Below are 15,608 nucleotides of genomic sequence, written 5' to 3'. Positions count from 1 at the left end.
AAGAAGGATTTTTTTTCCAAGAAATAAAAATCACAATAACAGTAACAAAGAATATAAAATAATATAGAAAACATAAAAAATGACAAACACTTTAATGAGAATGACCTATGTCGGAGAATTCCACAAACATGTTAAAACGCTTGAAAGAGAAAAACGTTTGTTGGTGAAACTCTTATAAAAATGTAAACTAAAAGAGAAAAGTTTACAAAAATGATACACCGGGTTGAGAATGGCGTTTATTGGAGACAGTCTTACAAAAGAGGCGAACAATAATTGGAAGACAAAGACGTATGTTAGAGACAATCTTACGCTGTTTATAATTTTTTGTGTTCACACTCTGTTTCTTCATCAATTATTTAAACAATCACCACTATACATGCCATATTACATTTCTATAGACTATAATGAGTGTTTTAAATTTCTTAAGTTATTCACTCGCCGAAATTAATTTGGAACTGTGTTGCGCTGTCTAAGTTAAAGTCCAAACATATTGTTTCAAAACTACTCTTAAATGACATTGATCACAATTTATAATCCGAAATGAACAGTTTTACCTGCCCTTTATTGAATCTCTTCCCGAGAGCATTGCTTTGTTTCAGGGAAGAACAGTATTCCGAAAAGAACAGCCAGAACATTTAAAACAAATAACAAACCAAATGTCCCAGTAAGTCCAATAGCGTTGATAAAACCGTAGAATGCTCTTGATGCTAGGAATACCATCAGCCAGTTAACTGAAGATGCCAGTCCTGTAGACCACCTCTTCGACTCCGGCGGAAGATATTCTGCCATTAGTAGCCACGGCAATGGTCCGAGACCTACACTAAACAGAACTAGATACGCTATGAACAAGACAAGACACACCCAGGACCAACCAGTCACATCATAGCCATTATCACGCAAGTAAAAGTATTGTGCGAACAGTACTTGACATACAGTAGTCCCTCCAAGAGAACACAGTACCAGTAATCAACGTCCAAACCGATCCACTAAGTACAGAGTCACCAAAGTGGACAAAAACATTGAAGCACTAACAATCGTACTTGTCGCCCCTATTGAGAGTCCTGCAGGTTCAAAGAAAGTTTCGCGATATGATATCAGTGCAAAAGCCCCACATATAGGGCGGAAAAGCATCAATATGCAAACTATTAAAATATTACTTCCCTTCCGAGTGCCACAGCATAACATATTTCCTGACTCTTCTACGTAATATTTTGACATTTTCTTAAATCTTGTGTTTTCTAAAAAGGTTTCTATGGTATGAATCTCGGCACCTATATCATAAAGGGGGTGAGATTTGCTAGTGCGTAGCCACTGTAGTGATTGCTGAGCTTTCTTATGTTTTCCTCTAGCTACGAGGAACACTGGTGATTCCGGCATCCACAGGAACGTCATGAAGAATAGGACTGGGAGAAGGAAATGAAGGACGGGAACATTAAAATTTGGAAAGATGACCTGCATTAAGCAGGACAACAGAACACCACCGCAGAAATTCATCCCGTACATCACACCAATTCTTCCCCTCACATTTGTTTCAGCAATTTCTTCGTTGTAGAGAGGTATGATGACCGATGCGCAGCCTGTGGCGAATCCAGCAAGGAAATGTGACATGTACACTAACCATGCCTGCAAAAATTGTAAACAAATTAGGCAACAGAATCACATGTTAAGCAATTGGGATTAATAATATTTACAACAATCGCATGTCAGAGCCAAGGTAACATAAATATTAAGTCGTGAATTTTCAGGCATTGAAGGAGTGTAGCTAGGACAAGGAGAGTAATCACTATACAATGATCACATGTATACTTTCTGTTGTAAATCAAAGTGAACGGTGAAGAAGTGACTCATAAGCCAAGAAGAACAATTGGCCAATTGGTATGACGCAACTGGGTTCTTCTACACACTTCCAACCCTTTAAACAGCCCACAGTAAAGACTTCATCCCTTTAGCTGCGTGGTCAGTGGGGTTGGTCCAGCCATTACGGACGCGCCATCATCCATAAAATGAACGCTGACGGATTGCCTGCACGAAAGGCGTTCCGGGTCAGAACTCCTCGGGGCAAATCTTCATGGTCCGGCTACTCCTCCCGACCACTGAAGACATGGACCGTACTTTTTCGCCACCATTATCGTGTGGAGCCTTCAAATGCTCCTCCACCCTAACCACTGCTATGCGAACGCTGCCTGCAACTCAACAAGTACAGCTGTTCAGAACGACCTAATTGTGAACATTGCAGCTAAGCATATTCAACACCCCGCTGCCCTAATATTCAGACGCCATTACACTGTCGTACTTGTGCTCAGGCTCACGTCACCTTATCAAGAATATACAAAGCTCGTCCCGCACCACCTGCGGCAGAATAACCTGGTCTAGTTGCTCCATTAAGGGCCCATTAAGGGCAATTAATACCCAGACGCCTCCAACAGACTCCATCTATCCACCCACCACCACTGAAGATATCATCAGGTTTACTATTATTTCGCTTAACGAACATTTTTCCTTATCACCACCCACTTAGTTTAAGTCTCCTTCAAGCAGCAGCTTTCACATCCAGACAACGTGCACAACCTTGAGTATCCAATGTCTCTTCCATCGTCTCGAAATCTTAGTGTAATCCATAGTCCATAATCGTACGCACCCTACCATCCCCCTTCCGTTTCTTTTCATTCATCCCAAATATCTTTATCTCCACCCCAAACTAGAAGCACCACGGGAGGATCAAAATGGAATTTACAATATAAATCAACTATCCAAGAATTCATACTTTCATCTAGCTGATTCATACCCCTATTCATTCGCTCATTCATTAATTTATTCATTCCTTCATGGACTCATATATTCAATTTAACATACCTCCATATCCACTCTTAATCTTTTATCAATGAAATAATTCATCCAGTCTTTAATGACTATTCATTCATCCATTCATACAATCTCTCATCCATCCATCATAATATATATAAGACTACCTGTACCATTCCGTTTTGACAAGTTCATCAGAACGAAGGTACAGTTTAACTAAGTGGAATATTCGAAAGGGAGATTGTTCTGTGTTCCTACTGTGGAGGCGAAATGCAACATGGTTTCCACCCATTAGTTTTTGCAATTTCCTCTCCGGAACAATGTAACATAAGAAACTGCTACATAAAACGGATAAGTATCTTCTTCATTGAAGAAATACTGAATTTTAGGCTCTTACATATGAAGCCAATTCTATGTTAGAGATACATGAAGCCCGTCATTTAATCACATGTTTTTCTATTCACTACATTCGTCGTTCTGCTACCTCGAACATAAACCAAGAGTGATTTACTGGTACAAACACGGGAGTACGCAACATACAGTGCAGTTAGGCAAGTGAGAAGCAGTTCGACCTGAGGTCATGTCCTGCAACTCTCAAACTTGTTGATAGTCATAGCGAAGCGCGGAATGATGGGGAACTTCAAACGGAAACTGGGAGGCAACATTTGCCGTATGTGTGGAAGTGTGTCCTGCTATAAATACCTGATTGTAGGTCTACGATAGGTGCTTTGGCACAGGGAATGAGGTACTACCCAAGCATTTCTCTGGACTATAGGGAAAACCACGTGGAATTATCACACTAACAACGGTCGGTGTAGGTGTCCCTATTCGAACTCCAGACTTCCGAATTGTACGGTGAATAAAGGCATTAAACAAATAAGTAAAGAAAGTGTCCAGTAGTTTTCCAGTTATAACAAATCAGCACTAAGCACACCCGCTGCTGGGCAATACTGTAAAACATTTCCTTAATAATACATCCTTTATTAGCCCCCTGGGGCCGATGATCTAGATGTTAGAATCCTTTAAACAACAAACATCATCATCATCATCATCGTCGTCATCATTAGCCCCTTATCGAAAAAGTGTACTGGAGAAAATATTTTTGGAATGGATTTCCATTGATGGTGGTAGACTTCCATTAAGATTGGTCATGGATATTTTGTGTGAGAGTAAATTCACTGCTTCGGTTCTCCTATGAACTCCAGTTCATTCAAAGATTATTAAGTTGTATGGACCCTCAATCCTACTTTTTAATGGGCGGATTCTAGGTATGAAATTGGTTGTTTCCCAGTTATAGGAATTCAGTTCTACGCACATTCACTTTAGGGCTATGTATGCTAGGATTTACAATATAAAAATGGCATTAATAATATTCCCCTACCGAGCTCGATAGCTGCAGTCGCTTAAGTGCGGCCAGTATCCAGTATTCGGGAGATAGTAGGTTCGAACCCCACTGTCGGCAGCCCTGAAAATGGTTTTCCGTGGTTTCCCCATTTTTCACACCAGGCAAATGCTGGGACTGTATCTTAATTAAGGCCACGGCCGCTTCCTTCCCACTCCTAGCCCTTCCCTGTCCCATCGTCGCCATAAGACCTATCTGTGTCGGTGCGACGTAAAGCAACTAGCAAAGAAAATAATAATATTCCCCTTATTAGCGAAAAAGTTATCATCAGAAAAGGGTTTAGAAATGGATTTTCATTAAGGTTGGTTGATTTTCATTGAAATTGATCTTGGATATTTTATGGGAGAGTAAACTCATTGTTTCTATATTCCTATAAACTCCAATCTGTTCAGGGATAAATCATATAAAACCTAAAGTCTAACCTTGTCTGACTCGTTGGCTGAACGGTCAGCGTCCTGACCTTCGGTTCAGAGACCTCCGGGTTCGATTCCCGGCCGGGTCGGGGATTTTAACCTTAATTGGTTAATTCCAATGGCACGGGGGCTGGAGGTATGTGTTGTCTTCATGATCATTTCATTCTCATCACGACGCGCAGGTCGCCTACAGGCGTCAAATAGAAAGACCTGCACCTGGCAAGCCGAACCCGTCCTGGGATATCCCGGCGCTAAACGCCATACGACATTTCATTTCATTTACCCTTGAATAGGTGGATTATAAATATGAAGTTTGGTTGAAATATATCCTGCTATTTTCCGGTAATAAGACATCATCCCTACGCTCACCCGCTGCTGCGCTACGCTCTAAATCATTCCGTTAAGAATAGTTCCCTTATTAAGCAGCCTAACGAAATATTGTACAGTACATGACAAAGAAAGTTTTAGAAATATATCTCCATTAAGGCTGTTAGATTTTCAATAAGGTTGGGGATGGATATTTTGAGGAAGGGTACAACCACAGTTTCTGTATTTCTATAAACACTCAGTCCATTCGGAGATTTTTAAATTATACTCGTATGTAGCGTAAAATCCACCACAAAATAGCTGGATTTTAAATATGACATTTGGTCGAAATATGTCCAGTAATTTTTTATTTATTTATAAGAACTCAACAAACAAACTGACAGACACCAAATCTAAAATATGTAGATGGCCATTATTACACCTGAAACGGATAACTGTAAGAAAATTTCGCAAAATAATCAATCTACAGACACACGGTCTTTACGATTTTAATTACATAGATTAAATTAACAAGAAACACTCCCAAGAAAAGTACGTACAGTACATGGCAACGATACGCCAGTACCATAATAACAACTTCAGCCAAGAGGCCGACCCATTCTCCTACCGCCTGCTACAGTCATATCCACTTAACCCTCTCTTTTAACCCTTCACACTACCTACACCCGACCCAAATTTCTTGGCTAGAGAGAGGGCGTAATCCTTTAGGTGACCCAAGTTATCCCTTCTGGATGAGAAATGAAAACTTGACAGTAGTAGTAGCAGTATAGCCACTCGCCTCATAACCAAAACTTTTCCCCTTGCGACAGCACACCTTTGATCTGCTGAAGAAAGCCCTGAAGAATAAGCGTTTCACGACAGATCAAACGTTTCCGTGTGCTGTAGAAAAGTTGTTCAATCAGCCCCTCACGTCTTCGCTTCCCTTGAACCACGAGCTTCTCCATGTGTGGGCTGCGAGCGATTCTTCTTCTTTTTTCCCCCACACCTGTGGGGTAGCGGATGCGAACTGCGTTGCACATGGTGTTTTGGCCCTGTTTTACGGCCGTATACCCTTCCTGACGCCAACATTATATGGAGGGCTGTAAACACTATTGCGTGTTTCTGTGGTGGTTGGTAATGTAGTGTGTTGTCTGAATATGATGAGGAGAGTTTTGGGACGTACACACACATCCAGTCCCGGAGCCAGGAGAATTAATCATAAGCGATCAAAATCCCCGACCCGGCCGGGAATCGAAGCCGGGACCCTCTGAACCTAAGGCAGTACGCTGACCAGCCAACGAGTCGGACTGGGGGCTGCGAGTGATACGCCCAACGAATACAGTATATAGTATAATATCATTAATCTGGATCCGGGGATGTCCTTACTGTATGGATCAATCATGTCAGAATTAATTAAAATAACCTAGGCACATGGTATAAGATTCATTGAAATCATTTAGTTACAAAATTATGTATACTGGCAATTTAAAGTAATACAAATGTTAAGCAAATCTAGAGAAACAATGATTGTACGTCAAATAATTCTAAAATTCCATGGATTTCATTTATCTCTGTATTTAAAATGTCATGTAGGCAAGATACTCTTGCGTGCGGAAACACTGGTCCATGCCCGTAGATCTTAATAGAGCATTTTTCTTCTGCATTTACCTAACTAGCACCCGATTACGCCTAGCCGTTCCTGCCTTGCTCTATGACAGGCTAAAAGTAAATTCGGGAAAACAAACATGAAAAAATTAACAATATTACACTTGATGTAACACGAAGAGTTGGTCAGAGCCTCCCTTGACGAAATTTGTTATGGTTGGAGAAAATAAGCAATATAATATGATGTGTGAAGCGCTCATCCTTTGGATGAAAGTAAGTAACTTGTCCGTCATGTTACTAGAAATATGCATATAGGGAAATGAGGTTGATACTGAAGAAGACAGGAGTGTTAGACATTCTACTATCAATCTAAATCGTCGTTTCCCTATGGGTCAGACTTTTGCTCGCATTCTTAGAATGTTGAATATTTTTCTTAAAATTGCGATTTGTTCATGAAGCGAGCTGCATACCGCCAATCCTCAACGAAACTGGAAACAACTGATCCTCTCACGAAGTTGATAAATTGAGGAGTATAATCATAGGTTACAAGTAACAGACATGAAAGTAGCGAGAATGATTGCAGGTACAAACGGGTGGGAACAAGGGCAGGAGGGTATTCGGAATGGGGAGATAAAGGCTGAGTTAGGAATTAACTCGATGGATGAAGCTGTACGCATAAACCGGCTTCGGTGGTGGATCATGTGTGGCAAATGGAGGAGTATAGGTTACCTAGGAGAATAATGGACTCTGTTATGGAGGGTAAGAGAAGTAGAGGTAGACCAAGACGACGATGGTTAGACTCGGTTTCGAACGATTTAAAGATAAGAGTTATAGAACTTAATGAGGCCACAGCACTAGTTGCAAATAGAGGATTGTGGCGAGGTTTAGTAAATTCAAAGAGGCTCGCAGACTGAACGCTGAAAGGCATAACGGTCTATAATGATAATGTGTGTATGTATGTATGTATGTATGTATGTATGTATGTATGTATGTATGTATGTATGTATGTATGTATGTATTTATGTATGTATGTATGTATGTATGTATGTATGTATGTATGTATGTATGTATGTATGTATGTATGTATGTATGTATGTATGTATGTATGTATGTATGTATGTATGTATGTATGAATGTATTCGCAACTGTTGCTCTAAAGAGCATGCAATGGATAACTAACCTAAAATATTTCGTTCCCACTTTAAACTCACTTCCAGTTCCCTACAGCTATGGAGCACCAGTGGGCATGTTCCAGTTTGTGTAATCTTCGAGTGAAAACGTTCATCCCACGTTGAGTGAATTAAATGAATCGAAATTGTTATAAAATCCATTATTCAGTGTTATATCATTGTTTGGTTCAAATATAAAATCTCATAAATAATTCTTAATATGATCAACTTTTTTGTTTCTATAAATTTCCAGAATTAATAACGCTGTATCAACACGATCAATAGTTAAATTGGATGTAGTTATTAACGTTCACACTTTTTACTGTCAATCAGAGTAAATCAATATTATTTATTTTCATAGCAATGTATAAAACTAATACAATTGTATATCATTCATGTATCTTTGTCCATTCTTGCGGTACTATTTCGTGTGCAGATACACATACCTAACAGTTCACGTCTATACCTCCATACTACCTGTTCTACCTGTTTTTAAGATCGGCCCCCACATTTTATTTCTTTTCAGTCTTATCTCAGGTGCGCCTCCCCCTCATCATTAACTGTTCAACAATGCAAATCAGAGGCCGGCACGATTCTCCTGGTACTGTTTACACTTCTAGTATACAATTTGCAAGACAAATCAGTGATGGGGATCGTGGATGGAATCAGCATGCGCACCGTGTATACCCGCGAGACAGTTTGCTAGTAACTCATGAATAATGAGACATTCATTTACCTGTTATCTGTAGAAGTTTAGTCTAGAGAGAGAGGCCGGTAAGAGAAGGAACGGTCGTTTCAGCCCGAGATTGCGAGAGTTTTTTCACCTGTGATGTCAATTAACGACAGAGTTTGATACTGAATTACAAGTTTACATAACCTCTTTACAGCATCTTCATCAGATAATTTGACTGTTTAATTGTTAATTCCGTCGTGTTTTCATAATTTAAACAAGAACCTACCTTTTCCTCAGTTGTTTGGGCTTTTTTAAGCTAAGAGAATATCGCATCTGACTTCATCTAAAAAATGCTTCAAATATTGTTCCTGTCAAAAAGGATTTTGGTGTAAATAATCTTCATGTTTCAAATACATCCAAAACTATAGTAGTAATGTGGCTTAAATAGTGAAGCGATATCTGAGTAAGTTTAGCTCAAATTTCATTGCAGTAATGGTACTGCAAAATTCGTCTTACCCTTGTCGTGTATCACATTTCATTGCGGAGTCCGCTGCTTTGCACTTCACTCTCCTCATCACCCAATTGTTGGCGTTGTTTCGAGTTACGTTAACGAAGAACATCTCCTCCTTTAGAGCATCGAGCCAAAGTTTTTTTGTTCACCGTCGTGTTCGACGGCCGTCAGGGTTCAATTATAATGCTGTTTTGGCAACTGAAGTGCCATTGCGGCAGAGAGCATGACCATACCATGTCAGCCAATCCTCTCGAATATTCTCGGGGATTGGAGCTATACTAAATGCTGGCCTCACATCCTGGTTTCCGACGTTCTACAGTTTAGTGACCCCACTGACATTTGAAGCATCTTCGTTTCCGTAACATATAGGTGTTATTCATGTTTCTTTGTGATTAGCCATTAATTCACCCCGTATGCCATTCCTTAAATTTCCGATTTCATGAGCAGTGGCATCGAACAGAGTTTTCGTAACCTGGCGCCATTTCATGCAAACAGCGTTAACTTAGTTCTCTGCATCTTGGAGTGTACTAAAATCCGAACAGATGACCTATCCGAAATTCTTGGTTCGGTTTTAGGAAGTCCATATTCATGAACGTTAATTAGCCCATCATTCTGCACTCCATGCTCCAAGTACACAATCTATCTCAGAATAAGTCTCAAGCCAAATTCATCGCGCCGAGCCAGCGTTAGATTAAATGTTGTAAGTCTAGCAGAGTTTCGCTGACAATCATATAATCATATATATTTTCCAGGAGTGTGAGGACGAACAGAAGAGGAGAAAAATACGATTCCTGATGAATACCGACAGGGTCCTGCGGTGTATTGGGCATATGTTGGTAACATTTCTATAAGAAACCTGGTTCTGGTACTCCATATATCATAAACATGCCAGATAAGTGTTTTCTGTTTCCATTTGTATCGTTCCATCAGTAGGTGTAGGGCGTATATGACATCGATTGACTCCTTGCCTTTTACAAAACCGCATCTTTTATGTCAACTATCCATGAAGACGAGAATCCAGAACAAGTTCAGAGATCTTCATTTTGTGACAATGTAAGCGAATTGTTGGTAGTTCGAACAGCCCATAACATCATTTCTACCATTCAATGTTCGAAGTATAATGGTAGCAAGCCAGATCTGTGAAGCTTCGTTTTCACGGATTTTGTTGAATACATCTGCAAGAAACAGAACCGCCTCATGTCCACACAGCTTCCATGTCTCAGCTGGAAGATTATCTGGTCTAGCCGCTTTTCCATTCTTCAATTTTTGATAGCGGCATCTACTTCAGCAGCAGTGATACCTGGTACAGGAATAAACATTGGTTCTGCGTTTGGTACTGGAGGATGAGGGAATTTCTCATTGCAGATTATCTCAAAATTCCTCTTTCAACGGCTGGGAATCTCATCTGATCTTCGTAGTAGTTCCTGATTTTCATCCTTTATGGTTATAACGTGAACGATGTCCTGCGTGGAGCGGTGGCGATTCCTTGTTAGCTGGTAGATCATTCTAGCACCCTCTGGAGTGTCCAGCAGGTATACTTGTCAAAAGGCTGGAGTTCAGAAATACACAAGATTTCCCGTCACAATGGAATGCTTCCTCGTTGGTGATGTGCTCTTCTCATAGGATCTTCAAAATTCAGCGATGTTTGAAAGGCCTTCAGTCGAATCATACACGGACCATTTAGTGTCTATCCCTCGACACTGTAAAGCAGCGCCGATGACACAGAACACTTCACGACAAGGCAAAGAGTCTCGAATAGGCGGTTACGGCTTTAATTTCGGAAACATACTTCTCGCGATGCCGATTCTAGGTCTGATTTCCACATTCGGATTCAATTCTTGTGTTGTCCAATCTCCTAGGTACTTGAAATGTTTTCCCGTCCATTTCCCGTCCAGGTTGATAAGAGCTTTGGTGAGAGGATAGTAACTTGTCTCACTCTTCGTTTGTCGTCTAATCTCTTCAGTCCAATGTTGAAGTTAATTTTGTTGGTGCCAATTATGTTTCCTAATTTATTTATTGGTCTCTTTGAAAGCACACACCAGCAGGCCCAATAAAGTACCTTCCTAACACACGAATACATATAATATAATTAAAAATGAGAAAATAAATACATGTAAGAAGAATAAAACGAAGGATACAGACATACATAGAAAATAACAATCTCATATACATCACGGAATTCTCCAAACTATGAAATTACAGAAATTACCGGCAAAACAAAGACCTAACTAAAGTAATAGGTCTAACTGATAAAAAGACCACATTAATAACTACCTTAAGGTGCACGTATTATTATAAACTTATGAGTTAGAAACACATGAAAAAAGAGTGAAACATATGAATTTAAAAACTAGGAACACAGCCCTTTAAATGTTTACTAATGACAGCGTGTGATTCTGAAAATAAATCAATTCATGCAGCAAATGTGTTGTAAAATATAGCATTTTTATAAAATGTGAATTCAGTGATGAGAAGTTCTCTATCATTGAAAACGAAACTCTCTGTTCTTACCAGGTCTAACTTGTGGAATATAAAAAGATAAGGATATAAAATTTAGAATTTACAGTTTTTTGTAATATAAAAATTTTCCAGTCTGACAAACAAACAACCTTTTCAATATAAATTATAACACTATAAACATACATGTAAAAATACACATTACTATACAAAAAATGACATGTTTCGTTCCACAGGAACATCTCCAGATTCTAAAAAATCACTTAAAACATGCGTATACTTGTACAGTATTCTTTACGTTACGTAAACTTGACAATGGTAGATAGTTTAGTGATAAGATGAATAAGTATTGACAAGTAAAGAATTTACGTAAAGGAAAACTTCTGTACTTAACTAGACTGCCGATGCTAAGTCCATTGTCACCTAACATTATTTCAGGACTGTCGTCATGAAGAGGCAAATGTAAAGTTTGGGCATAGTACGCTGCTAGAGGAGAGGGGAGGGGAAGCATGGGAAAATGTGTGGAACGTTGTGGATCCTTCCTGTTGGATGTTATAATCTAGTATACTCTACTGTGGATAGGTGAGGGGGAGAAGGGGTGGAGCGAGTGGAGCGCTGTGGAACATCCTTTCAACACTGCAATATATGTATGAATGTAAGTTACTGACTTTAGGTAAATAAAGTATGGAATTGAAATAGAGAATATCTATTAGATATTATTATTATTATGATCAATTATAATATATAGAGTAAGTGTTGCCCAGATGTTACGTGCGTAGAGCGAAGAGGAGGGAATTTTTTAATGGTGCATGGTCACTTAGGTTGGATATGTTAGCTTTTTTGCGTTGTAAATTTCGATTGCTTCGTTCATATTCTGATGTTTTTGAAATGGTGTGATCTGTCGTATATGTGCTCCCGGAATGCTGAATGCCGATTATATCTAATCACGATTTTGTGTTCTTTGTATCTTGTGTGGAAGTTAATTTTTGATTTGGCCTATTTATACATTGTGATTCAGCAGTCCCATCCAATATCGTTTGCTGAAGCCCAACTAACGTGCACATGGTTATAGGGGTGCTATTCCCCTGCAGGCGTACTGTACGGTACTAATGTTCAGTGAGCACATTTTGCACACTAACTCAAGCGAAATGTTATATCATCCAGTCTCAAAACATGACGCCTTGAAATCATGTAGCAACATCCTTTTACCATGTAACTATGTTAATGTGCCTTCCTCGTGACCGGTTGTAACGAAGAGGAGAATCAATGCATAGAACTAGGTAACAGTGCAGTAATTAATGCCTTAAACTCCGAACTGGATGGCGTATGTACTCTGCTCTCGTCGTACTACCAGCATGTTTTCAGCAGTGTATCGTAGCGGATGTGGTTAGGTGCTCGCCTAGCAATCGACGGAATGTGCCGGCGGCGGTTCGAATCCTGCATCGGTATGATGCGTGAGTACTTAAACACAGGCCCACGTTTGCCACATTCAAATAGTAGAACGACGCTGTTATTCATCTTGTGCCCTGCGCATACTCCACTGGTTAGGGCCTGAATGTACTGTAACCTCTGCTGTCATTCGTCATGTTTCTCACAGAGGAATACGTTGACATTCTCCTCATTTATGGGGAAGCAAGGGAAAACGCGCGAGTGTAGATTTCCATAAGGTTCAGTATGAAAATCAGGACACCAACATCAACAAGTTCCAAACATAGACACCGACTCCATGGGAGCATTTGCCTGCATGCTTGTAGTGGTACAGGGATGCAGTCGTGTTTTTGTTCCCGTAAAAATATTTGATATATTCATCCTTGCCTCCGTGCTCAACGTTAGCACCTATGGTTCCAACAAGTGTTTTGGGATAATTCCATGTGAACTATCCTAGCCATTACCAAAAGAAACACTTGTTATATGATTTTAATGTTAAAAATCAAACAGAGAAAGAATAAGAAATCATACTTGAAGTAAAATACTTACTTTACAGACCACTAAAATATTATATAATATTCAGTGTTATTTGCATAGATTTTTAAGTAACAGATAAGACATTCCCTTTCAAAACCATTTGAGCAAAATTTCAAATAATTTGCTCTGATTTTTAAAATTCAGAACATTTGGGGATTTTAAAAAAATTCAGTCAGGACGTCGGGACACATGCTCAAATTCAGGACAATCCTGCTTTTTCAGGACGTATGACAACCCTACGTACGAGGCACTACGTCTGTACCAGGAACGTTATCCCGACAGGCGACACCCGGCTGTTACGACATTCCGCCGTGTTGAAAAATGCCTAAGGACAATAGGTGTGATTTCCAACCAGCCACCAGTCCGCGATAGGCCCGTTACATCGGGTGAAACAGAGGCCGTACTGCAGGCTGCACATCAGTACATGGGCGACTGCACGGCAGGTGAGCATCAGCCAGCCGCCCGTCTGGCGAATACTGCATGAACCTTGTTTTAGTAACGAAGTGAAATTATGTGCCGCTTGGATTATTAAGGTTTGAAGAACTGATGTCCATATTAGATTATTTTATTAGATCTTAATTAGTGAGATATTACGGCTCAAGTTTACGTTATTTGAGGAAGAATCTGCGTATGTAAACACTGAGGTGAAGTGCTACCAAATACAGTAGAGACAATACGCGACACTTCCGGATTTAGCCTTGTTAAAATGGGAGACAGTTCGCAAGTGGCGCTCCGAGTGGCGTGACCTGGAAATTCGCGCAAAATTCAAATATCAATGGAAAAGCATATACGGAAATTGATATACAAATTACGTCTGCAAAGAAAGTGTTATTAAGGTATTAACTTCAAAGTTGGTAAAGCAATTCTGGATAAACGAATGAATTATTTAACAGGTTATTATTTAGAGACTGAAATTAGACATATAATCAACATGTGAAATAGACTACTGTGAAAGGGCTTGGTCTTTCATTTATGCATTACTTGTTTTAGCATTCCTGCCTGAACATTTACGGCTAGATTTGTATTTTCCCTCATTTAAAAACCATTGTATCATCACATTAAGACACTCTCAATAAAAATATTGGCACATTCCTTACACACATGATTCAACAAATTAACATTTAAGGGTTCGACAACTTTCCTCTTAACTGGAAGCCTACTAACAGAAAGAAAGTCTGTAAATTTAGCCTCAAAAACATTCAAAATTTCCCTATAAGCAGTATAGTCCGCGCACCTTTTAGCGATATTTCTTTGTACGGCAATGAAGGGTAAGGAGGGAACTCTCCTGGTTCCGCTAATACAGCCAGCTGAATAGAAATGAAATCTGAATTGAGTCGATAATATGATCGATCGATATGAATTTTCTAAACCTTTAGTATCTTAAGCCAACAACTGTATCGTACACACATTATATAACATTTATCGATGCGAATCTTGTTCCTAACATGAATTCTACATTTTGGCTTTGCTGTGTAATCAACAACAGTACTAGTACGTAAAGTGTACGCCAGATGTCGCACAGCGATGCATAAGCCATTCATAGTTTTTTTTTTCTTCTTTCAAAGGTTTCCAGTACGAATCTCGAAGATAACCGAAGTCGACGGATTCGGCACTAGGGTGTCCATGTATCACTAAAAAGTGTGCGTACTATGCTTGTCATTACATTGGGTTAATGCAAATTTGCATCATCGTTTTGATTCAATAAAATATGGACATTTCTTAAGTCACCCATATTTTATTCAGTGCTTGACAACGCACAACGGCATTCCAAATGGGGTAACTTGGAACACAAGCAGTCACACACATATTCATATACATTTTCCTGAATTAAATCAAAACTCGCAGATCACACCTACAACACCACGTCCAAACTGAAGGTTAACTGCTGCACTATACAATAAAATAAGCTTATTATATTTTAAGCCAGTTGAAATATGAGTCGCGCAGGTCTGAAGGTTAGGAAGTACTATAATAATCTCATGTCACTTGAAGAATATGTATGCAAACACAATATTTACTTACATTTTCTTGTCACGAAGGAAACGGAAGACCGCGAATCCTTCTGCACTTCATAGTTCTTGCAGCCAAACACAGCACATATCTTTCCACTCATGTTGAGAGGAGATATCAAGGAATAATATACGCTACTATTTATTTACGTCAACTTACTGCAAACGCATAAATATCGCCAAAAACTTCACAAACAAATACACGTGCTCTTATCACAGAGTTCATTAACTCCAGATCACGCCGCTAGACAGAGCTCTAATCGCTGTCCCTCGATATCTCTCACAGTGTCGCGTAT

The 15,608-nt window shown here is 39.5% G+C and overlaps 1 protein-coding gene across 1 annotated transcript in view; it reads right to left on the bottom strand.

Annotated features, from left to right (window-relative positions):
- Positions 1–216: 216 nt before the first annotated feature.
- The window catches only part of LOC136879804 (uncharacterized), a 111,394-nt gene continuing 96,002 nt past the window's right edge, over positions 217–15,608 (bottom strand). The window contains exon 5 of the mRNA XM_067153258.2: positions 217–1,623. Within this exon, the coding sequence (XP_067009359.2) occupies positions 967–1,623 (657 nt within the window). The 3' untranslated portion in view covers positions 217–966. The remainder of the gene's footprint in view (positions 1,624–15,608) is intronic.

The sequence above is a fragment of the Anabrus simplex genome, chromosome 1 (genome assembly GCF_040414725.1).
Source record: "Anabrus simplex isolate iqAnaSimp1 chromosome 1, ASM4041472v1, whole genome shotgun sequence".
In the NCBI taxonomy this organism is placed as follows: domain Eukaryota; kingdom Metazoa; phylum Arthropoda; class Insecta; order Orthoptera; family Tettigoniidae; genus Anabrus; species Anabrus simplex.
Note: the sequence above shows the minus strand (reverse complement) of the source record. Positions and strands in the feature narration are given on the sequence as shown.